We start from the raw sequence: 24,354 nt of genomic DNA, 5'->3' as shown, positions 1-24,354 counted from the left end.
TCTGTTAGCAGTGGTGATATCATTCCAGATTGCATGAGAGAGCATTTTCTATTACTAGTTTTATGTACTACATTCAGAAAAGTGTAAGGTTTTGTCACTGTGTCTAATCCCCAGCTGTGATAAACACTGTATGTTATAACCTATTTGTTAAACATACCAAGTGGAATTTTAAAATAATTTAAAGGTCCCACTGGTCTCACTGGAAGTTTTTTCTAGACCCAGTGCATTAGTCTCCCTGATGTGTTGGTGGAGGACAGTACCTTGTCCTAAGCTGGAAAGACCAAATTTGTTTCTTCATTCTTCCTATGAAGAACTGTTGCAGTATGTTTCTTGTTAATGTTATGTTCTGTTATTGCCCAAGTTGATGGTTTGGTCCAAATGAGACCTTCCCACCCCATGTTATCAATCTACCCTGAGTCTCCTGTCAATCTCTCTTAGGCCCACCGCATGCTTGGAATTCCTCTTCGGAAATCCGCTAAACTTCAACATTTGATTAGTCCATGTGACCAAATTTCACCCCCTACCTCCCTCACTGGATAATGATTTTGTGAACCCTGCCTTTTACCCTCCCCAAGATATCTCTGATTAGCTGATGCTTTTAGCTGACCCTCCCTTTGAACCACCTCCCTATTTCAGCTGTTGCACGCTCATATTTTCTGTCTTTTGCCCTCAAGATTCCCCAGAGCAATAAATCCTCTATTCTCCCATGCAAAAGACCTCCCTCTGTCCTTGTCTCCTCAGAGTGCAGACTGACAGCCAAAAAGCTGTAGAGCAAGTGCTCTAGTCACACCTTGGGTCATCCTGCTCTGGGGTGTGACCCACTCCTGTCGCAGGCCGAACTGATAGAGCCAGATCAGCTGCGGCTCAATGTAATAAAGAACAGTTCTTTTTCCTGGACAGTGCAGTAGCCTTGCTCCATATCTGGCTATTATGTGTCTTTCTTGAATGACCTGTGTGCAGTTTCCACATGAGGACTAAGCAAGTCTTCAAGAAAATACAGTATTTCTAGATTTGTACTGAAAATCTTTGTCCCAACACTTCATATGATTATTTTGCCCTTTCTCTAGCTGCATTGCTTTGTCCCTTTATTGATCAAGTGTTACATGGATAGATTTCTTCTTCCTCCTGGAAAGCAAAGGGAAATATAATTTCTTTATTGCAACCTTTATATCTATGCATAGGTTTGAACCAAGCTGTAGCAATACTTTGAGCATGTTCCAGTTGCAGATCATGTACAAAAGTCAGATTAGTTACCTGCAGTAAAAAAAAAGTGGATAATTTAAGTAATTGCTAAAACTTTTGGTTACATTTCTAAATCTTTACTATTTAAGACAACAAATGTTAGATTGGTCATGGCTTCCAGACAGTGATATCAAAAGTGTTAAACTTTTCCATTGCTGTCACTACATCTGCTTTTTTATTAGAATATTTTTAATTTAGATTTATTAGATTTTTCTGTTACATCTGGGGAAGAATAACCACATGTACCAGTGAAGGCTAGGGGCTGACGTGCTGTAAAAGCAGGTCTGCAGAGAAGGACCTGGGGGTCCTGGGGACAGGAAGCTGGCCATGATCCTTATGGCCATGAAGGCCAATGGGATCCTGGGCTGCCTTAGGAAGAGCATTGGCAGCAGGTCAAGGGAGGTGATTCCTGCCCCTCTGCTCAGCCCTGTGAGGCCTGACCTGGAGTGCTGTGTCCAGTTCTGGGCTCCTCAGGACAAGAGAGACAGGGAGCTGCTGGAGCTGGTCCAGTGGAGGACTCTGAAGATGATGAGGGGACTGGAGCATCTCTCTTAGGAGGAAAGGCTGAGGGAGCTGGGCCTGTTCAGCCTCAAGAAGAGATAGCTGCGAGGGGACCTCATCAAGGTCTGTCAGTATCTGAAGGAAGGGTGTCAGAGGATGGATCCAGGCTCTCCTTCCAGGTACCAGGCAACACAGTGGGCAGAAACTGAATCACAGAAAGTTCCACCTGAACACGAGGAAGAACTTCCTTACTGTGTGAGTGACTGGGCACTGGAACAGATTGTTCAGAGAGCTTGTAAAGTCTCCCTCACTGGAGATACTCAAGGACTTCCTGAACATAATCCTGTGCCATGTGCTCTAGGATGACCCTACTTGAGCTGGGAGGTTGGACCAGATGACCTACTGTGGTCACTTCCAACCTGACCAATTCTGTGATTTTTTTAAATTTTTTTTAATTATGTATTTACACAGTAGTAATCTAAATATGGTATCTGGTTTGGGTTTGTTTAATTTTTTAAAAAGTGAAACGCAGTTTGGGTTCTTCTAATATAAATCTTGCAGCTCCTGCAATATGTAAGTAAGGTATTCTGCAATTGCACAACTGTCTTTAAATGCCCATGAGGAAGTTTTACTAGGTTTTATTTATAGTTTTTTATAGTCATAGGACAGACTTCTGTGCAAAGTAAACCAAAATGAAAGCATTCAGATTATTTTACCCACAGTGATGACATGTTACTGCCTATATTACCTCACAGCATGTCGCAAGACATCATTACATGCTACTGAGTTTTATTTCATTTATTCCAGAATCTCATCAAGGCACTTCAGTTTAAGTATATCAAAAACTAAAAAATCACTCAGAATCACAAAGCTCTTTAAAGTCAGATTTCCATAAATTTGCACAGTACTAAACACTGGTGGTGTTAAGCAAATGAGAGCAAATAAGTACATTAAAGTGGAAACATTATTTAAGCAAAGAGAAGCTGTTCTGTACCGTTTCTATCATTTTCTATGTGGTCTGACTTAATTTTTTTTTAATTAAAGAATGGTTCAAAAGTGCCTGTAGGTAATCAAGAAATTATAAATTAATTTTTAATTCTTTTTTTTGCTAGTTCAGCTGGAATTATAGTTCTCTTAATCTCCTGAATTTACCATTTTTCTGCTGTTGCCATAGTGAAATCAGGTAGAACAGGCAAAGCTGTACTTCTTCTTCTCTTTGAACTTAACTAAAAATAATGCTTAATCTATTGGTATGGCTTTAGAAATAGCTTTTAAAAATGTTAATGTGGATTTAGCAACTGTGGAAACAGAGATATTCTGACCTCACACAGGAAGTCCTATTTGCCCTCAGCAAAAATGCAATACCTGTGCAAGTTTTCCTTTAGCAGTTTATTTTAGTGCTTTAGGCCTAGGGAGGCTTGAGGGAAAAAATGTATGCAGACCTGCATCAAGTTATAAATCTTGATGTGTACTTCTGAGCAGGGAAGGACTTTAGGGCAGCTGTTTTTTGTGGCTGCGCAGCTTGTTTTTGTAACCAGGGCAGAATATACCACACTATTTCAGGTGATAATCAGTTTGCATCATTTAGCCTGATGAAAATAACTTTGTCACTGGGTCATTCTGCATAACAAAGACTTAGTACTGAAAAGCTCTAAATAGCATTGAGAATTCATCTCATTCTTCAGAAGGATGGTGCCAGACTTGATGGGTGTATTTGTATCAGTGTGTAGTAATATGTAATATCTAACTGAGGTATACTAGTCTGCTGTGCACAAATGTACAAAGTTGCCTCCAGCATAGAAATACTGATTTGTAAAAATGTGATACTTCAAATGTACAAAAAGACATTTTGAAATCTTTGGCATAAGTCAAGAGTTGATACGGAGAGATCCTAGAAGTTGAAGTAGTTGAAATTGTGTAAATGTCCTCCGAGTGTTAAATGAGATGGAGTTGTTCTCTCTTCCCTCGTTTTTATTGACTCTATTTTCCTCTTTTTGCTGTGTGTTTTTGGGGTTTGGTTGGGGTATTTTATGCTTTCCAGTTAATAATGGTGTAACTTGAACAGACATGGTGTAACAGGAAGACCCCCACCTCTTTTGCAAGAGTGCCATAAACTGAAGGGACTGACAAGAATCTTTTTATTGTCTGTGTTGGTCTTCCATTACTCAGTTCAAGTTGAAGGTGTCTTCAACATATTCAGTAATGTGTACTGAGGTCGGAGCAGATGGAAACCTTATGTCATCACCTCTCCTTAAGCTGCATTATGGCTGTTCCTGACAAGTGGATTTCTGTGAGAGACAGCTTTCTTGAGAGGTTCCTGTGGAATTCAGGAACCATTTTAAACTACTGTCCTTCCTTACATTTTGGATGCATGGTATTTTTTGATATTACAATCACAAATATAAGGACTGGAAAATAAGCACTCTAAGGAACAAAAAACTTGCTATTTTTGGCTAACGAGGGAGAGGGAGAGACAGCTGGTCAGAACAGATACTAATCTTATCACTTAATTTACTTACTCTGAGCTTTTATACAATGTAAGAACCAAAAAACAACAAAGTGACTGTGCTCAGGTGGAAGTTAGCCAAGTCTCAGAAAGGTTGGTAAAACTCATTATTCATGACATTTCAAGCCACCTTACTCAAGCTTAATATATCTTTGAAGGGAAAAGTGGTGTTTATTTTCCTTCTTGTTGTTACTTTATTTTCTATTAGTTTTGCTTTTGTCTTAAAGGGAACAGAAATTGAACAGGACTAGGAGCTCAATAGGTCACACTTCTGTTTTGTTTAAAATGAGACTGCTGGTGTTGTCTTTGATGCCCTTAGATGTCTGCCAATCTACAATGTTCATTTATCTAGCAATCTAACAATTGCATGGCAAAGAAAAGGAGAAAGGGGGAAAGGGAGAGGGGGAGAGGGAAGGGAAGGGAAGGGAAGGGAAGGGAAGGGAAGGGAAGGGAAGGGAAGGGAAGGGAAGGGAAGGGAAGGGAAGGGAAGGGAAGGGAAGGGAAGGGAAGGGAAGGGAAGGGAAGGGAAGGGAAGGGAAGGGAAGGGAAGGGAAGGGAAGGGAAGGGAAGGGAAGGGAAGGGAAGGGAAGGGAAGGGAGGGGAAGGGAAGGGAAGGGAAGGGAAGGGAAGGGAAGGGAAGGGGGAAGGGACACAAGAATATGTAGTCCAACTGTCTTCCACTTTTTTTCAAAAATTCTGGAATTTCTGTGAAGAAAAATGTTAATACTAAGTGGTTTTACAGTCTTGCAGACTTGTGCCTCAGTTCTCATCAGGCATGGATTGTAATATGTCACTGGCTAACTCAATCTGCCATTGCTTTTAAAACTTCACAAGTGATAACATTTTCCTCTGATTCTTCCTCTTCCTCCTTCTGGGTTCATGTACATTGCCATGTATATTTTTATGTCTTCCTTTTGAGGGTAATTCTGTACCGTGATGTAAAAGATGCCCAGAAAAGTTCAGTGCACAGTAAGCAAAGAAAGCTGAAATGCAATTTGGTTTAGTATTGGTATACAGTGAAAAAGAGTAACTAACTTATAAATTAATCTAAATAGCATGAAGTTTTCGGAAGGTGCATGTGGTAGAGCTCTATGTGTAGATATATAAATAGTTAAGAAGAGAGAAGACAGAAAAGGGAAGTAGATTTCTTTGCTCATCTGCAGTTATGCACTTACTTCACCTAATAATGAAGGTAACACTACAAATTGCCTTCATGGTCTCCTTGAGTCTCTGAAACAGTCTCCAACTTTCACCATGTGAAAATATCTCTTCTGGGAGACTGGATATTTTGCAGGTGATACATAAGACTTGTATATTTCAGGATGCACTCCTTTCTGAATAACAACTAAATCCCAAATTATTTTCAAATATGGAGTGGGGCGGGACCAGTTTGGATTGAACAGACACTGGATATATGAATCAATTGAGAGACAAGCTGAGGAGCCTCAGGCATTAAAAATAAGTGTGTACCAGGCACACTTAAATTAAAGTTTGCCAGTGGATTCCAAAGGCAGTAAGAATATTCAGGGTCAGAGGAGGTGTTTGCCTTCCTTCGGGGTGGGCATCAAGTGCCAAAGTAATGGGCAGCAGAGATACCACTTCCTTTTTCATCTGTTCCCTGCTTAATACAGATAGGTGACTTACATTTTGAGAGACAGTAAATTTAAGTACAGCATCACACATAAAATGCTTCTGCCTGTCAATTATGGGCAATAGTGTGTTTGGTAGTTAACTGCTAAGCAGCATTGTGGGGAGATACTCAGTATGATTTACTATCTGGTCTTCTAATTCTCTGATCTGGGAAGTTGGAAGCACAGATGAGCTGTCCTCCATTTGTTAATTCATCTGTTACATTGTTTTTTTTTATTGCATATTTGTGTATAAGGATTTGAAGATACTGAATTGTCTAATAATTCATTTAAAATGTCTTGAGATAGCTTTAATGCTGGCTACGAGATTTATGCTCAGCAAATAGTAAACACCCAGGTGCCTTTATTTATCAACATACATAGTGCCTTTATTTATCAATATTTCTGCTATCAAAATTTGCTGAGCAGCTTTTCTGATTAGTTTGGTTCTGGTTTAAAATAGTTATTAAACGAAAATCTAATTCTGTAAGAACAGTTCTGCCTCCTTGGTTAAATGCACTTTTGGCATATCCTGTCTTTCTGGTGAGCACTGACACCAGATAAACAGCTGCACAGAAAGAAAAGATTGCTGCAAACTATGAGGCACTCACAGATTATTCAGATATCATCTTGCACTGGCCTTAGGATGGCCTGTTACTTTCAGCCCTAAAAATAAACAACTGTTAATCACCTAGTGGCAACATGAGTTGACCAGCACTTGTGGCTGCCTGGACTTCAATCTAACAGTACTCAAAGGCTTTTCTCATGTTCTCTGTCACCCAGGATAAGAGGCAGTTTTCAGCCAAGCATTCCTTTGGGAAGGCTGCTGTGAGTTTAACAAAATGTTTGAAATAACCTCAGTAACTCCTCTCAACACTGATCCACATCTTCAAATGTGCAGAATCAAACAATAGTGCCCTTGCATCCACAGTCTCTGGAGAGCAAACTAATGGCATAATGTTTTCTAAGGGAAACTGAGTAACAAGCAAGTACCTCAAGAAGCAACATTCCTTGCCTGGATTTAATCAGAAAGTGATGCTTTCAGCAACAATATGTGGAACAGTTCTGCAGTGCAAGCAACCATCTTTATTTCCTGCTTATTCAAAGAGTTCTGCCATTCTTACAATGTATTAACTGGTAAATACAAGTGGCACAAGTTAAAATAGAAGCAGCGCTGCTTTAGTAAACTAGTCCTTAAACTGCATATTGTAGGATTGGAAGGGTGTTGCTGTTTTGAACAGGAACGCATTAATGGACTTGCAAAACAGTGGACGGTAAAACAATGTGCTGACCCTGAGTTATGAAAGACAAATAAATGATGCCACACCTAATACAGAATAGAATATTAGACTTTCTCTACCAGAATGAAAATTTTGAAGCTTCTGAAAAAGATGTGAAAAGTTTTTATTGTATTGTGCCTTTCAGATTTTAGGGTATTTTGGCTGAGCTTCTTTTGCTTTGTTACGTCCCTTATCCAGGGTGCCTGAAGTCACTTTGCCCTGTATTGAAATGGTTAACTAATGTAGCATCTTTATATTTCTGAGAATATTGCATTTATCTCCAAGTTACCAAACAACATACTTGGAACACTATCTGTTATGCCTTTTAGCCAGATGCTGGAACTATCTTCCCAGCCAGCCAAAATACAGTTTTCTGAGATGCATACCCAAGTGATCCCCACCAGAGCCAGAAAAAGCCAGCAGTGTGCACTCGCAGCCCAGAAGGCCAAGTACATTGTGGGCTGCATTAAAGGGGGAGAGGCGGTGGAACAGCTTGCCAAGAGAGGTTGTGGATGGCCCATCCCTGTGAGTGTTCAAGGTCAGGTTGGATGGAGCACTGAGCAACCTGATCTCAGTGGGAGGCACCCCTGCCTACAGCAGGAGCTTGAAAGTAGATGATCTTTAAGGTCCCTTCCCCCCTAAACCATTCTTTGATTTTCTGAAAAGACTGTGGCCATTATTTCCATGAAGCAATCCAGCAACATAAGGGTTAAAAATCTCTTTTCTAAAATGTTGGTGTGAGTATCATGTTAATTTTCAATACATCAGCCCAATCCTGCAGTGCAGGCATAGGGTCACCTTGTAGTGTGTCTTTAGAGCACAAAACCTTACAATCTAAAGTGCAAAGAAATCATCAACCTGATTTTTGAACATGCTGAGACTGAAAGAAAAACATGTTGTACCTTAAGTACACACAACCACTTGAGAGTTGAACATCTGGAATACTGTTAATAAACAAAACAAAACAAAAGTGTATTTTAGTAGATGTTAGGACATGAACCAACAGAAATTGAGAGATTCAAAGTTCACTCAAGGCTCTCTCCTCTTAATGACAAGCTGCCTTGAAGCCAGTATGTTTTCTTTCTCACTCACTGCATCAGTCTTCACTTAGAAAGCCTTGATCCTTGTAAATCACTGTAGCCTTAATGTTATTTAATCATAGTTTTTAAAAGTTAATTTCCATGAGAACTGTATTTAAAAAAAAAGCCTAACTTGTCACTGAGGATTATAAAAATCCTTTATTTGCCTGGAGAACAGTACTCGGATCTGAATGAAGAAGTGTAAGTGAAGAATGTGTTTCGACAGTTTGTTTATTAAAAATGTATTATGCAGCTAAAAGTTATATTGTATTTATAATATTTTAATGACAGTGACTTGCACAGTTTCTGGTGCAGTCTATTAATACACATTTAAAACTGTACTGTGGAAAATTCTAAAATATTTTAAATGCCCCCTTATGTCCACATGAAAATAATTTGATTTGTTTTTATTTTTCAAAATGTCAAAAGCAATTAAATCATATTATAAGCTTGATGAAATGCTACTTTTTGATTGAAGCCTCAACAGTCTCATTGCAGAGGTAAAAAGATAACTAGTGAAAAAGAAGTTCATTAAGATTTAATCACATCTGAGTGAGGTGTAGCTGTAGAGAGAGAAGCCTGATATTAGTTTCCATCCACCTATTTTTCACCTGACAACTCTAACTTCCACATCAACTACATATATCAGTTCCTGGCATTCATGGAAATGCCTGCCTTTCTCAGCCCATAGAAATTCCCACTTTTAAGTCAAAACTTGTACATGGGAGCCGCACAAAGTATTAGTAGACTTTGGTCTTTTCCTTGACTTCAGTAAAAATAAGACTTCCCCCAACTACTGTGGTAACATCAAAGCTTAAAGCAGATTAGGTTTTACTTGCTTAATTTTACCTTAAGCAGCGTGAACCGGATGCCTGGTTCCTTGAGGCGCATTATGCTGCTTGTCTGTGTGTGAGGCATGATGTAGTACTTGTTCATGCCATGGACAAGTTTCCTATTAAGAGTATGTGATCAGAACTTGTTAAACTTTCTTGAGCCACACTTGCAAGAATTACTTTTTTTTAATTTTATTTTTTGCACTTGCTACTGTTGGAAGTCTGTGTTAAGTAGCTTAAGAGAGTTGGGCACAAAAATATTGCAGCCTTATGGATTACAGGTTAAGGACCAGATTTTTAAAGCAAAAATTATCATTCAGTTACTTGATTTGCTAACTACTGGATTTTTTTACTCCTTTCAACCAGATTTGGTGAAGTCAAAGTAATTAGGTGCTGTGTGTGTGTCACTGGATCACAAAATTATGTTGAAGATTGGAAAACTGACAGTAATGATGAAACCCCACTGTTATCTTTAAATTGCATTTGGAGTTTTCAATATGCACTGTCTTAATGCACAAGTACCTTTATTTGATTTTAAAACTCTGTGTAAATGAACGGTAGAAAAAAATACCTTGTTATAAACTATTCTGAATTAGGACTGCAGTAGCTGTTTAAGTGGAAAGTTTCTTGCTAATCGAAGTACATTTCTGAGCAGTGGCTCTTAAATGTTTGCCAAGATATATAATGCTGTGTCATCAGCAGTAGTAAACTGGTCTAGACATAAGGAAGCTGGCTGACTTATGCCAACTGACCTTATTTGAAAATATGGTCTGTAGCTGTTGCCTACTAGCCTAGCTCTGCCAATTCCTAAATTTCTTCCGCTGACACAAATGTGACTTCTACAAGTGCATTAAAATAAAGCTGAGTGTCCTTAAACAGTAAACTTACTATGTATTATTATGGGGAGGTTAATTATTTTATCTTCAAGGTTTATTAGTACTAGAAGTAAAGCCTGTTTACTCACAACTGTGGTTCTGAAGAACAATCTTAAAGTGACTTAGAATGTAATAACTAATTTGTGAACTTTTGTAATTCCCTTTTCCCAAAAAACAAGTAGTGCTGTGCAAATGGTAATGCTCTGGTTTTCTCCATACTTAAAAAGAAAAACAAGGAGACAAAGTCAGCTTTTTAGCTGGCATTGAAAAGTGGGGGACCAGAATGCAGTCCTTAAAAGACACATTCAGGTGTGACTTAGATAATTAAAATCACCAACCAGGTAGACTTAAACTTTTGTAACATGAATCCATTGATGATGGATGAATCCATTTGATAAAATATATGTTTAAATGCATGCACATTAGAAATAATAACTCATATGCCAGCATTTTCTTATGAGAGTCTTTTGGAATTCAAATAATTTACATTATGCTGAGATGCATATAGAACATCTATAACAAATAGACTAATAATAAATGAACATTTTTATAAAAATGATTCCAAGTTCTTTCACATTTCTGTTCCGTATCAAGCAGTGTATTGAAAATATATTTTTCATAAATGCATTTTTCATAAAAGCACATGCAAGGCTTTGTGATGGTGAAAAAAATCACCTCACAACAGCCACATGTCTAGGCAAATCCTAAGGAGGTGGTATGGACCTCACACAGACATTCCAGAAGACATTACTAGAAAGCAGTTTCTCTTGAAAGAAAGTAGAATATGTGTGAGCCTACTAGGCCACTTTGATAAATAAATAAAAGTGTTTCTCTGTTCTAGCAAAAAAACGGTTCAACTGGAGGGCAAGTTAAATCCAGATTCATATTTTACTTAGTTGTTTTCTTTCCCTTTTTTTTAAGTGATCCCTTAGTTGTTGTTGCTGGTGATTTCTTTCTTAAGACAAAGAAGCATTTAGCTTTGGGTTATCTGAATTTTACTTTCTGGCTTTACAGAGTATCTCTGTGAAACTCCTTTCTAAAACAAAACTCAGTGTCTCAGGATTATCAGTGTACTACTTTAGCTATGGTTTTCATTCAAAATATATTTGAAATTATATGGTTAACTGATACAGCGTTCCTCTGAACAATCTGAAATTAGTGCAAACCTGACTTACTTAGATCAAATAGTGTTGTCAGATGTTTTATCTAAAGAACTTTTTGAGACTGCAACTATATTTAACTATACTCAAACTGTATTTTTCTGTCTCAAATGCTTCAGTTATTTCTTTGAAAGACACCATGTGCTGCCTTTAGTACTTAGACTAAATTTAGTCATCTATATCAAGCCTAAATTTGGGCTAAAGCAATCCATGAGTTTTTGTAATGCTGCTCTCCTCTTGCCGTGCCTTGGAGTCAGAAGCTTGTGCGCCTCCCTTTTGGCACTTCTGGTACTCACACCCCAAGTGCAGCCGAGCTGGCTTTGGCTGCCTTGTAGTCAGTCACAATGCTAGTGTCAGAACTGGGCATTGACTAAACCAGGATTTAGGTAATGATAGCTACCTATCTATTGGTTAATTTTTAAGTAAACTGATGCAACCTGTGTGGACGATTTTCACTTGCTATGTTTATTATGTTCTGAAGGAAGCTTGCCTCTGTATTTCCTCCTCATTCTATTTTTACTGCATGGAATCAACCAAGCCTTAGTTACTTGAATTTCTTCTCAACTTTAAAAAAAAACCCCTAATAAAAGTAAAGTTCTAAAAGCAGTACTTTCGCTGGAAAAGCTAAAATAGCAGTTTTATGTAAATTTTGGACGGATTCCTTCACACCTAAGAAGATGGGGAGAAGAAATACAAGCATATTTTCAGGGATTTATACAATTTTCTAAGCAAGAAGAAAATCCATAGGAGTCCAATAGTTTGTTGCATTCTAAGGTTGATTTTCAATTTAAGCCAAAACTTTCTGCAGCATGTCTTTCATCTCAAATAAGATAACCTGGCCTGTCTTGTACCTTGACCGTTCTAGAGCCAATTGGTACATTCAAAGCTTTTCTGTGCTCCTCAGAGCTACTGAATGCATCCCCTTTCCATAGCAATACCAAGTATGCATTCTGTCATTTGAGTTCGCTCTCCTGTGCAAACCCTAGTCAGTCACTTAACTTGTTCCATGTTACCACTGATACAAGAAATCAATTTGTAGCTTGACTTTGTAATTCACAGCACTGACTTTCATTCCTCAGGGCGTCCTATCTCCATTTGGGAAGGAGTCAAATTTTAAAGTATGGTTCTTACTTTTAGGTTACATTTCCCTATCTCATCCCCTTACACAAAAGGTTAAGTGTCTTTTCAAATTAAGGCAGCAGTAATTAACCAGTGGCATTGTTTGTGGTTTGCCAACTCTGGGCGTTAATGAGAGAGAAATTAGCACTTAGCAGCAGGAGTTCGTGATAGTCAGTGGCAAATGCTTAATGTGCCAACAACTTAATTTTGGTCTTAAGTACTGCACTTAAGTGCAGCAAACAAAAGTATGGCACGGGTTTTTATGTGTTCATACACATGAGCTTTATGATATAGAGCTATAACAGAACGAATGACACAACAGAGTTGAAAAAGTGCAACGTAGGCAGCACAGGGCAAATAGCTTTGCTGTAACACCACAGTCAGAAGCAGGACTGATGGATGTTTTCATGCCAAAGATGTACTTGCTCCTGCCATTAACAGTCTGCAGATGTTCTTGTCTATAATTTTATTATCAAATTTGGTATTTCTGAACATAATTTTTAAGTACCTCAAAAAGTATGCTTGAGCTGAGGTGATTTGCTCACAAGACATAAATTAGCCTTTTGAGGTGTCTTGAAATAGTAATTTTAATTAAAATTACAGTTTCAAAAAATAACTAAACAAATTACTTAAGCACAGTGCCGCATTCATTTTATGGTGGATGGGGGATTCAGACTGCCACAAACTGAAATGAGCCCTTCAGAACTTGGGTGAGCAGCTGCTCATTAGCATCAGGGTTTTACCTGGCACATGTGCTCATAATGAGTAACTACTTGCATACATTTTGTACCTTCTGCCTTGCACAAAATAGCCCATTAGAAATGTAAGGTCTGCTCCCTATTTTCTGGGGATTTTTGCTTTTAAAATAATTTTGGTTAGTATGTAAGTACATCCCCACCCAATTACCCAACAGATGCATAGTCTGTGAAGTAACAAAAGTGGCCCCTCCTGGATCGGCAGACTGGTGCTGTCTCTCACCAGAGGCTGTGAGCATCAGTCCTTGGCCTCACTTGCCTTGGCTCCTTGCTCCTGCTTGGGTCTCCAGGCTTGTGGGTATAGTGAGGTTCTGCACATTTTGGCCCCTCAAGAAGCTTAAGCAAAGGACAGTGGAAAGAAGCTGAAGTTGTTGGCCAGCCAGACAAAATTAGGAATTGGGTATAGGCAGCATTGTTCTTCATAGGAGCCACTTTTTAGTCTGTACTGTATTTATTGCCAGACATGTTTGGATATGTTACTAGTACAACCAGATGTGTCAGAGTTTTAACCTTTCAACTTTCGAATATCGCCTTTCAGTTGCAAAAAGCGTATTTGCCAGTGTGGCCCCATCTATGCTGAGGGTAATTTACTCTGCCACTGAACTGTGGCCACTTGGAGGTTGAGGAGTAGTAGCCATAGACCAAAATGTTACAATGCTCTGCAGCAGTTTCAGGCAAAAGAGTACCACATCTAATTGAAACTGCAGGAGGAAGCCACAGGGGTTTCTTCATCCTTTGATCCCTATTCCATTACAGGAGCACATCAAATAGAGTTTTCTCTGCATTGTTGGAAAGAAACCACCCTCATGAAGCCAGTCTGGCACTACCCATGGCCTTGAGTGCTTTTACTGTGTGCTCAGTGGACATTTAGGTTACCATGCCTCTCCCCGGCACATATTTATTATAATTAAACATTAACAAAAATTGGCTACCATATTGCTTGAGTCCTGAGTACAACTCTGCATATAAACCATTGCATGACATTCTATTGAACTTTTTCTTGTACAGACGGTACCTAACAGCTCATCCTGCACTGTTGGTTTTGGCAAGTTCACTGCAGCATATAATAAATCAAGGGAAGAAAAAGCTTTTTGGCCTAATGTTGTACAGACTGCTGTAATGTTAGACTACAGAAAGCAGTTCTGTTTTTAGACATCCTTTTACTAACCCAACATTCATAATTTATGATTCCACTGTAAAATTCCTGCAACACTACACCAGAAGTAGTGCTGCCCTTTAATTAAGTGCTCTCAGTAGGAAAAACGTGAAACTGATGTGCAAAACATATCGCAGTACACAGTGATTGATAGTGATTACTTCTTTATGAACCCAGCCTGAAGGTCTGAACTTCCTGATGGGTAAAATAGTCCATGGGGCTACTTCCTGAGATTGCCTGGTGGGGATCAGTCAGAGTTAGCAATATCTGAGGAATTCCTGAGGCACATTTCAGAGCCATTACAACACAAACTTTCTGTTTCTTCTGAATTGTGCTTTATGTTAATAATTACCTGAATAATAGCTCATTGTAGAGATTATACTTTAAGGATTCATTGTTATCTTCATGGTACTGTAATTTGAGTGAACTGGGACATGTGTAAACCCTTGTGTCTTTCATGTCTGCACACACAAATCTGAAAGAGCAGGGTGCATGTCAAAAGAAGTTTCTCTATATATCACAGTTACTGAATGTTACATAGTATTTAATACATAGGTATTTCTTACTGACACATGCAGAATATTCAAAAGAAGAAACTGAAACTGATGTAGACGCTATGAGTCTCTAAATAGCATTTTTATTCATGGAATCGGGTATTATTGACATCGATCAATTGCACATTCAAAATTTGAAAATTAAACGGAGGTTAAAGACTCCCTCCAATTTTGCAGTGGAGTTACAAGATTTGTGTTGGAATCACAGAGATGGGAAATTGAAATTCCCCTAACACAGTTACATAAGTTCATTTTTCTTTTTTGTTTGATAGATTTGGCCCTGGATTAGTCATCTACTGGTACGGATTTATTGAAGAGCTGGACTGCCATCGTGAACGTGGCATCCTGCTAAAAGACTGCTTCCCTACTGACATTGTGACTCTGCGCCACAGCATGGCTCAGTGCTGATGTTGGGAGGAAGAGGTAAATCCGGAAGCAATTTTACTTTCCTGCAGTGTAAACTAATGGCAGCATCTGCCCTGAACTTCAGCTGAACTCCTGCTGCCCGCCCTTATGCTACTGCTGCTTTACACAAACATATCAAGAGTTTCTGTTTTGCTTCAGACCTCTGTTGTGATCAGCCAAAAAAGACAGACACAACCCACTCATTATCAGCAGTTCTGTCTCTGTCAAACAGCTAGTTTCAAGATACTCATAATCTTTCTTCCTTCCGGATGGCTTCTTCAAGCATTCTAAACAAAGACAAAAGTTCAGAGGCTGAAAGGTGGAGCTTTCAATTCTTATGCCTGTTACAGTCACCTGTAAAATTAAGTGTTTTTTATGAATTCACTATGTGCTAGTGATGTGACTAAAACACCTACAGTGATGTGGAGATTTGGTGAAAACTGTTGTTTTGGGGCTTAAAATAATATAATGCAAAGCTGGTAAAGCCCAAGTGGTAAGAGGATCATGGCTGTTACAGTAAATAGCCAGATTCTGAGATAATAATTGGTGTATGTGTTTTGTCACTATCTGATTGTTAAAATCAACAATCCCAAGTTAACAGTTAAAAAATGGTTAGGGGATTTTGAGAGGGGGTGAAAGTGAAGAGCACAAGTTTCATTTTATGTATATAAGCCTGTGAAGTTTGGGGGTAGTGTGGGGGAGGATTAGTAGGTATTTTAATGACTCAAAAATACCTTGTGTTTTGTCTTTTTCTCTCCCTCACCCCCAGGGAATCTATACCTAGGAATTTTTCTCTTAACTGACTAAGGAAGGAATCTGTCTTTACTCCTATAGGTACTGAGCAAATTTCTGGCACATTGAAGTCCAAAAGAACAACATGCAGGAGTTTTCTATGTGAGTTATTACTGAAGGATTTCGCCATCCTGGTATTCATGAAGGGGAATTTTAAAAAAATGATAAAACAGTGCTTCATACTGGATCAGTTTCACAAGACAAATAAAGCACACAAATGGACAGAAGTTTCCTGTGTACTTGTTTCCTTGCAAGAGCCTTGTTTTTCTCTTCTTAGAACCACCAAGATCAGAAGTTGATTGAGGTGGGTGTTAGCCCTTCTTGAAGTTTTGAATTCAGTCTCTTCTTTTTCCATCCACATTGCCACTCAGAAGGGCAAGATTGGGTCTCAGGTTTGTGCTCTCAGATGTTTTTAATAAGACGGTGGCATATTTGGCTTGGCACACTTCAATACTCTTTGCTAACTATTACTCAAGAAAGGGCAAAATATTTTAAAATGTCAGTGAGAGATTTGCCTGTATGCTCATCATGTTCAGATTTTCTGAGAAAAGCTATGGATTCTGTTGTAGAAATTAAGGACTGATAACAGTCTCCCTAAAGCACAAGTTGATGATCTTTTCCAGAAAGAAAGGGTCTGTAAAACATTACAGTGCATATTCATCACCTTTTTTTAGTTGAAAGTTTAGTGATACTTTGTGCGCCTGTACATTTTTCAAAAATCATGTGCAGACTTTTTACAGTCTTGCCTCAAGTGGAAAGGATATTAAAACTACTATCCAGGAGTTTTCCAGCTGTAGTTTTTGGATGTATACACAGTATTTTTTAATTTTTAGTTTTCACCTTAACACTTTCTGGTAAGTTTCAGACAGGAATTTATCATTTTGACAAATCTTTCATTTTCAAGGAAGAATATCTTTAATCTTCTGGTGTTCCTTGCTGCAGAGATAAACTAGTATAGGTTTACTGTAGTGAGTTATTTTTGTATAGACATACTTTCCTGGGTTTGAATATGTTGTAGTGAAGAGATTTATTTTTAAGAAATATTCAAATGCCTGTAACTCATTTGCATTCAAATATTTAAGGTATTGTGCTGAGCTTATTTTACCTGACCAGCTGTAAAGATCTGCCCATAAAGATACACAAAAGCAATCTGTGAATGTACCTGCACAATGCTACACACAGGCTACCTTTAGGGTGTTAATTCCCCTGGGACTTTTAACTATGGTTTAGGTTAGGAGAATGTGTAAAATCAAGAAGGGAATAAAAAAGAAGAAATAACTGAACATTATCATAGTGGGAAATTCAGAAGTAATGGTTGTCTGAGTGAAATGGGTTTTAAAGGCAAATAGAATTTGTTTTAGCTACTGCATATGCTTTCTGTTGTATGAAATAATTTAAATCAGCTTTTACATGATACACTAATGCTGCTTTTTCTTTTTGAATAAATTAAATTTATCTGCACAGATGTTGAAAATTCTGCTAACCTTCATCAAAGCTTTGCTTTATTTGTTTTTACATTAAACAAATTTATGTGGAGACACAGAGATAAATCAATTTAGACTTATATTTGTTTATTTATTCTTCTACCTAATGCTGTGACATAACAGGTTGGAAAGCAGTACAGCTGTCTTTAATCAGAGCTTTGAACTCATCTTCATATACTGCCCACTTAAAGAATCTGTATTAAAATGAGAATGAAATTAGCCACAAAAGTCTATATACTGTACCAATTTCATTGCATGCTATCAAAAAAGCTTTGCTACTACAAAAACTATGCTGTGTCACTATTTTAAATGCTGAAAGCAAAACATAAAAAATTAGCACTGTTTTGCTATTACTACTTGTGTACTGCAAAAAAAACCAAAACTAATTTGGCTATTTTCTTTCTTTATCAGATGTAAACATCAATTTTAATATTAAAGAGGAGGCACACAAACCACTGTTTGTTTATGTGTTTTTTCTTGGTTTGGTTTTCTTAAACAATGTTGTGGCCATTAGAACCTTAACATTAAAACCAAATTCAGTTTTATGGAGTATTCTGTAGAGTGCGCTAATGAATTATGCCAAGCCAGAAAACAGAAGTGAACATAAAACTGAATGATGTTCTCACTGGCATATATAGACTTGCAAGCATCTGCTCTTACAACCACTGTTATAAGGCCTGTTCTGAGCTTTAGGAATTGATGTAATTGTATTGAGCAGGGAAGCAAAACTTCTTTGTAAAGGAGGAGCAGCACAATGGTGGGTCGCATACTCTAGTATAGGAAGAGAATGGAGGTTTTCTCATGCCAATATTCTGGGGACACATTATTAGTATGAGTTTAATAATATTTCCCTAAAGACAGTTCAGAGCAGAAAGGTTTTGTCTGAAGCTGAAGAAAAGGGACCAAATGTCTTACAGTGCTTACTTCATTACATTAATACTACTGGTAGTTCATCAGTAGTTTTCATCCTGTTGTATTTGCACATTCACAAAGTCATTCTTCCCTGGTATTGGCTTTTGGATTTCTCCATCATCTGTACTACTACCAAAGACTATTAAAGCCTCTTTCCATTTTCTGATCCTCCCCTTTTAATTTTTCATCTTATTTTAACAACTTTCACTTTTATTTATTCAGTATCCTCCCATTTGCTCATGTGTCCTGTTAGAAAAGTTTTCTACCATGTTTTCTACCACCTGGTTCTGTTTCTGTTACTACTTCTGAAAAGTGCTGTTTCCATTTCTGTGTACATTTGAACTGACGAACCATCTAAAGCAATTTTGCTCTTACTCTAATTTAAACAGCAGCTCTAGATTCCAGGGAGACTGTCCTCTGATTTCCACATGGCCTTGTAATGAGGAACCATTGTGTTGCTCTTCATACTCTCAGTATGAAACATAGGTCATTTCTGCAGGCTGGGAGTACTCACCAAACGGAGCACACTTAGTGCAGAATAATCACTCACTCCTCAGTTGAGAGTACAGTTGTACAAAGGACTAAGTTAGGTCCTCTGTGCTACTAGAAGATAGGCAAAGGAGATACTAGGAATTCAACTGTTAAAGCATCTCTTTCATTAAGGAGCCTTGCCTTCTTTGAGTTCATGCCTTGCTTGTGCAGTACTTCCCTAAGGAGATCTGTTGAAGTTAAAGGTTTAGGTTTCCTCCTGTTCCAAACTCTACTTGCTTCAGAGCGGAAAAGATGGCTTTCTCCGCATTTCCACATCACATTCAATCTGGCAAGAGCTTGTACATCCTACAGGGTGTTGTTATTTACCAGAGTTGGTAACAGCTCCTCAAGGGTCAACAAAAAGTACACAAAATTTAACTTGATTCTTGGTGTTGCTTCGTCCGATGAAGTCTTACAATAGATAGCTTCTTCTACAGGGATCTTCTGCTGTTTGATGGTGAATACTGAGCTAGGGTAACAGTTGTTAGAAACATGGGTTTGTTATTTCAAGGAAGAGATAAATTACATTAGAACAAATGCTGCTCAAGTATTGATTTAATATTACAGAATAAAATGGGAAGCTGCTTGCAAAAACAACAATAAAAAATTCCGCCTATCATGTTATTCTAAGTCACAAAGGGCCATTTGTTGTGGATTTGCAGGTTATTGAGAAATAACCTTTTTATTACATTGACAAAAGAAGAAACCTCAAGGGCTTGCTCTTTACAGTGTTGTGATAGAAACCTAAAGTGTGCCTGTTGAAAAATGAACTAGCTAACAATGGGAGCTTGGCAGCAACTTCACCATTTATAGAGAAACCGTCTATCTAGTAGGTTCTGTATAAAATAGACCTCTCTTAGGTTAGGGAAAGGTCACAAGTTACACAAAGTTTGGATAGTCTAAATGCGTTACTCAAAACTGACTCTCCTGTGTACAGTAAATATTAATTGAACCTGTATTATTAAAAACATGCCAGGATTCAAAAGATTAAATAAGGAAGATGTAATTATGAGCTACATAATAAACAGAGCAGATTTAGTTCCCCTTGTATTTTTTACTTTCCTGCTATTGTTTCATATATGGCTGTTATACAAAGAGCAGCTGAGGTCAGCTACTATAAATTATGGGTTTCATACAATAGTAATCTACCAAAATTATTCCAGAGCTGGATCAAAGAGCTTCAAAAGACTTTTCCAAAACTTTTCCACATAATAAAAAGACTCTATTTTGATGCCCTGTTTTTATGAGGATTTCTTAGTTTAGATTTGCATCTTAGAGTATTCAACTACTTGCATTGATATGATGATATTTGAACACACAGGATCTGCATAATTAGTTTGCAGTCTCAAATTAGCATGAAGTGATAATATAAAAAAAAAACCTCTTTAAATACATTACCTGGTGCATTTTTCAGGCTAAGTTTTTAAGTTGATCTAAGTAATAAAAAATTTTTGTTTGTGTGTTTATTTAAGGAAGCCAGCAAGATTTCAACTGAAATTTTCTATTTCTTCTGTTTACAAATAAAGAAATCATATTTGCAATGGTAACCATTATTAAAAATTATAGCAGTAATTCTTAGTAGCTCCCAGCTGGCATCATGTCCCTGCATAAGATGCCAGCCTGCCCTCGCTTCTGGCCAGGCTTTCACCTAATGTGAAGAACCACATGTCATCTGCACAGATCCATAGATGTGGCACTGCCATGTCAGCACAGAATGAAATGTCAATGCAAGCGTATGGAGACGAAGTAACAGCATTGAAACCATGTCAGTGCATATCTACAGAGACCATGTTACTCTGTCAGTGTGATTTTAGGAAGATCACTTTGAAATGTTAAAATGAGATGAAACTAAGTCAATTAGGTAATAACAATTGAGGTTCAGGGATTAATTGAGGGCCTAAGGTGAAGCCAGTGGCCATTAACCCCAGCTAGTTATTAATTTTAGAGAAATAGAGAAATATCTTTGGCTAAGGTTATTGTCATTATTATAAGAGAGTTGAGGGGTTTATTCCCTGTATTGTATTTTGCTATTGCTTTTAATAGTGATCCACAAAGAGTGGTGTTAAAGGGCAGTTAAAGGCATATTAGTGCAAAGTTAAAGTTTTTTAGAAAGTGAATCTACCCAATAGCAGACAAACTCTTCTTTTTTATACAGACATTTAACAGATTCATACCGATGTCCAGCTGTCTGTAAACAGACAGATTTATTATAATGTATTTACCTCTGAGGACTTGTTGAAGGAAAATAATATGAACATGCAGAAATATTCATTTACACAGCAACAACTATTTGATGGCCCAAGTATTTGCTATTAACTTAAAGCAGACATGTAAATAGGTCAAACAACAATATTAAATAATTATTTTTGAAAATACTTAAACAAGCACCTAGTCAAGGTTATAAACTTAATTCAAATTCAGGATTTCAGACTATATGACTGTTGCATTAGGACACAAATGTGTGATATATTATTCTTTTGTAATATCAGTGAGAGATTCTTGCCAAGAGCCATGACTCTCTGGTTCAGCATGCTATAAAACACATGAAATCTGTCTGGGTCTCTGTCCTAAGGAGAGAAGGCAAGACACTAGATCAAAGGAATACAATTGTTTTCTTTTAAAATATTTATTTCTATGAATTTGTGTGTATTTTTATATGAAGATAATATAAACCAAATATACACAAACATTATTTTTGCTATAAATAAATAGCAACTACTCTTTCTCTTGTAGAAGTCCCTGATAGATATTTGCTCAGTGTGGCTGTGTTGGTGGAGGTCTTCAGGAAAGGGCAGTAAATCAACATTTTTTCCTGTTGTAGGAGGTGATATCATATGTTTAAGTGTTGATGAGAGCAATGAGACATTTCTGCAAGCTGAGTGACAGTGATGTTGAGAGAGCATGACATGGGAGAGGAGATGAGCTACACCTGGAGGATTCCAGGCCCAGCCCTGCTGAGAGCCAGCAACTTTTAGAACTTGACCTGGACATACTGGGGCTTCTGTCTCCAATGTGAAGCTGCACAGTTGTGATCTCACCTCCCAAAGTGCCTCAGGGGTGCTGAGAAAATTTCTGAAAGGTCTTTGAAACTCCTTTGAAAGAAGAGTACTGTGAAAATGCAATCTTTATTACCAGAAAATATCTTCCATTATGAATGGATGTATTGGATTAAATTTTTACTTTTTAATTTTCTTTTGCTTTTCCATAGCGAGCATTCATGGCATGCTCCATTTTGTATTCTGCCTCAACATGATGGCTCCATAATAAGTGGAAAAACATAAAAATTAGTTTGATCAGTTTGTTTCCACACACACTTTAAGCAGCCTTATATTAATGTGTTTGGCACTGCATTACATACAAATGATAAAATACACTTAGAAAAAAATAGTCTGGCTACACATCATAAAAAAAAAAAAAGTGGCCAAAATTGAGTCTCAAGACACAGTTTCATCCTTCCTCTGAGGCACAACTGTCTATACAGATCAGCTTAAATGTCTGTCTAATCTAGTCTTAAAAAACTGCGATGATGGAGATGCTTAGAAAGATTATGGGAATCCATTCCCCTACCCATCTTTATTTAGTCAGAAAGATTTTTTCCAATCTTGCCTAAATAACTTTTGCTGTAATAAGCATATTACATCTCATCCAATTATAAATGCATATGGAGAGTAAATCTGGTATCTGCTTCTTTTTTCTGACCTTTTCTGTATTTGAATATTGTTTACTCAACAAAACACCAGAAACTCTTCCAGCATTTTTCAAAGAAAGTTTTTAATGTTATATTTGTTACTCTGCAGGTGTCTTATGTTTTAGAAACCCATAATGTACAAGATTTCAGTAAATATGTTCCTTTACTGACAAGTTGGTGTCTTCTATTTAGGTTGGACCCTTTATAATGCCCATATTGAGATTCATCACAAATCCATCATTTTTTTATGCTATTATTATTATTTTCCTTCTTGCACATACTACTTGCTAGTGTATTTTTAGCTTTAACTTGCTGACTTCAAACTACTTCTGTATTCTGTTTAGTTTGAATTTTAATCTTATCCTTTGGAAATAAATACTTGATTTGATTCACAAAGTTTTGAATGTGTAATCTGAAGTCCATGAGTTAAAGTATTCAGTGTTTCAGGTTTGATGAATTTGATGGTTAGCTGTCACCAATAAAATATAGACTAATGAGATATATCCATCATAGGATGTGCTTTTAAAACTTCTAACACCAGTCTTCATAGTCAGAAGACACATGGCTTACTCTCAGTTTGTTAAATAAAAATTTATTTAAACAAAATAAATGGTGGGAAAGAGTCTGCTAAATGGAACATGCAAAAGCAACAACTTTTTTTTGCTTAGGTGTACATTTGCCATGAGGGTCCAAATTCTCGAGTTGGCTTGATCATCTTAAAAGATTCTTAAAAGACTTAAAAGTCCAGTTACTCAGTTGTACTGATGAGCTCGTACTGGCTTGCCAAAAAGTTGGTGGCTCCAGCTGACGGTTGTTTTCCTGTGCTTTCCTTTCATCCCAGCTTTTCTGTAAGGCTTGCTGAAAGCAGAGAAGAGGTTAAGAGTTATTTGTGCTCCAGCATCCCACAGACCCCGGAAGCTCAGCAACACTTTTTGGCATGTCAAGGAGATGTGTCATAAGAATACAAGATACTAGGTGTCATAGATTTACTCTTGTCTTTTACTTGCCTCATCCATACTGTATTTGGCTTGAAACAATCCTATCCATTTATGCTTTGCATAACTGTTTTATGCTCCTTGACCAGAGATAGATAACTTACTCATAGCTGATACTAACTAAAGACAAAGAAGAAAATATAGTATATAATATCTGGAAAACTATGGGGTATTTAATTACACCCCAGATGAGCTGCCTGTTAGCTGAGAACAGTAACACTGAAGACTGTATTTAAAGCGAAAATATTGTATCCCTTGTTACAGGGTGTAATTTTCAGTTTCCCTGTTCCCATTTTACAAACTGCAGACCTTTCTCCTTCATTCTTCAGTTACTCAGGCATAAGAACTTACACAAAGTGGTCGGTTTGTCAGAGCTCTGCCATGAGGACTCGAGCAAATTCTGCTGGATTTTTCTCATACTTACCCATCTCTGCCCCAGGTATGCCTGGGGGGAGCTATGAGTTTGCTGATGTTTTTTTTCTTATCAACCCAATATCACTCCATTGCTAGACTAGATCAGACAGTCATCTACTGGCATCTGTGTTCAGCAGCATCATGGCTGAGCATTTACTCTTTTATTCTTCCACAGGGACTGGATTTTATTCAGCTTTATTGGTCTTTTGCTTCTTCTTGGCATGTTAACAAGCTAGGTTTTCCAACATATGGAAGGTGTTAAGGTCTCATTCCTACTTTCTGGGACAACCCTTTAAAAGTTACAATGACTTTTGCTAATACTGAGACAATGTCCATTTTGAGCTGTACATGCTACGGCACAAGGATGGCAAGAGCCAGTACGGTGAGCACCAAGTAGAGGAATATATTCTTGTGCCTAAACAATTAGTTCAGAATTGCTTTACAT

General features: G+C 37.6%; 1 protein-coding gene across 4 annotated transcripts in view; it reads left to right on the top strand.

Annotated features, from left to right (window-relative positions):
* CDIN1 (CDAN1 interacting nuclease 1) overlaps positions 1 to 24,354 on the top strand; it is a 144,335-nt gene that overhangs the window by 107,792 nt on the left and 12,189 nt on the right. For 2 of the 4 annotated variants that reach the window (XM_005520329.3, XM_014249719.2), the window contains 2 exons: positions 14,961 to 15,111; positions 15,928 to 17,821. The exons of 1 other annotated variant lie outside the window; for it this stretch is intronic. In XM_005520329.3, coding sequence (XP_005520386.1) covers positions 14,961 to 15,096 — 136 coding nt within the window. In that variant the 3' untranslated portion in view covers positions 15,097 to 15,111; positions 15,928 to 17,821. Of the gene's footprint in view, positions 1 to 14,960; positions 15,112 to 15,927; positions 17,822 to 24,354 lie in introns of those variants that run through there. One more of the 4 variants, XM_014249720.2, reaches the window with a different exon arrangement.

This window comes from Pseudopodoces humilis, chromosome 7 (genome assembly GCF_049639895.1).
Source record: "Pseudopodoces humilis isolate 2021_Gansu_Grassland_sample_001 chromosome 7, ASM4963989v1, whole genome shotgun sequence".
Lineage (NCBI taxonomy): Eukaryota > Metazoa > Chordata > Aves > Passeriformes > Paridae > Pseudopodoces > Pseudopodoces humilis.
The sequence above is the reverse complement of the archived record's forward strand: the minus strand, read 5'-3'. Positions and strand labels throughout refer to the sequence as shown.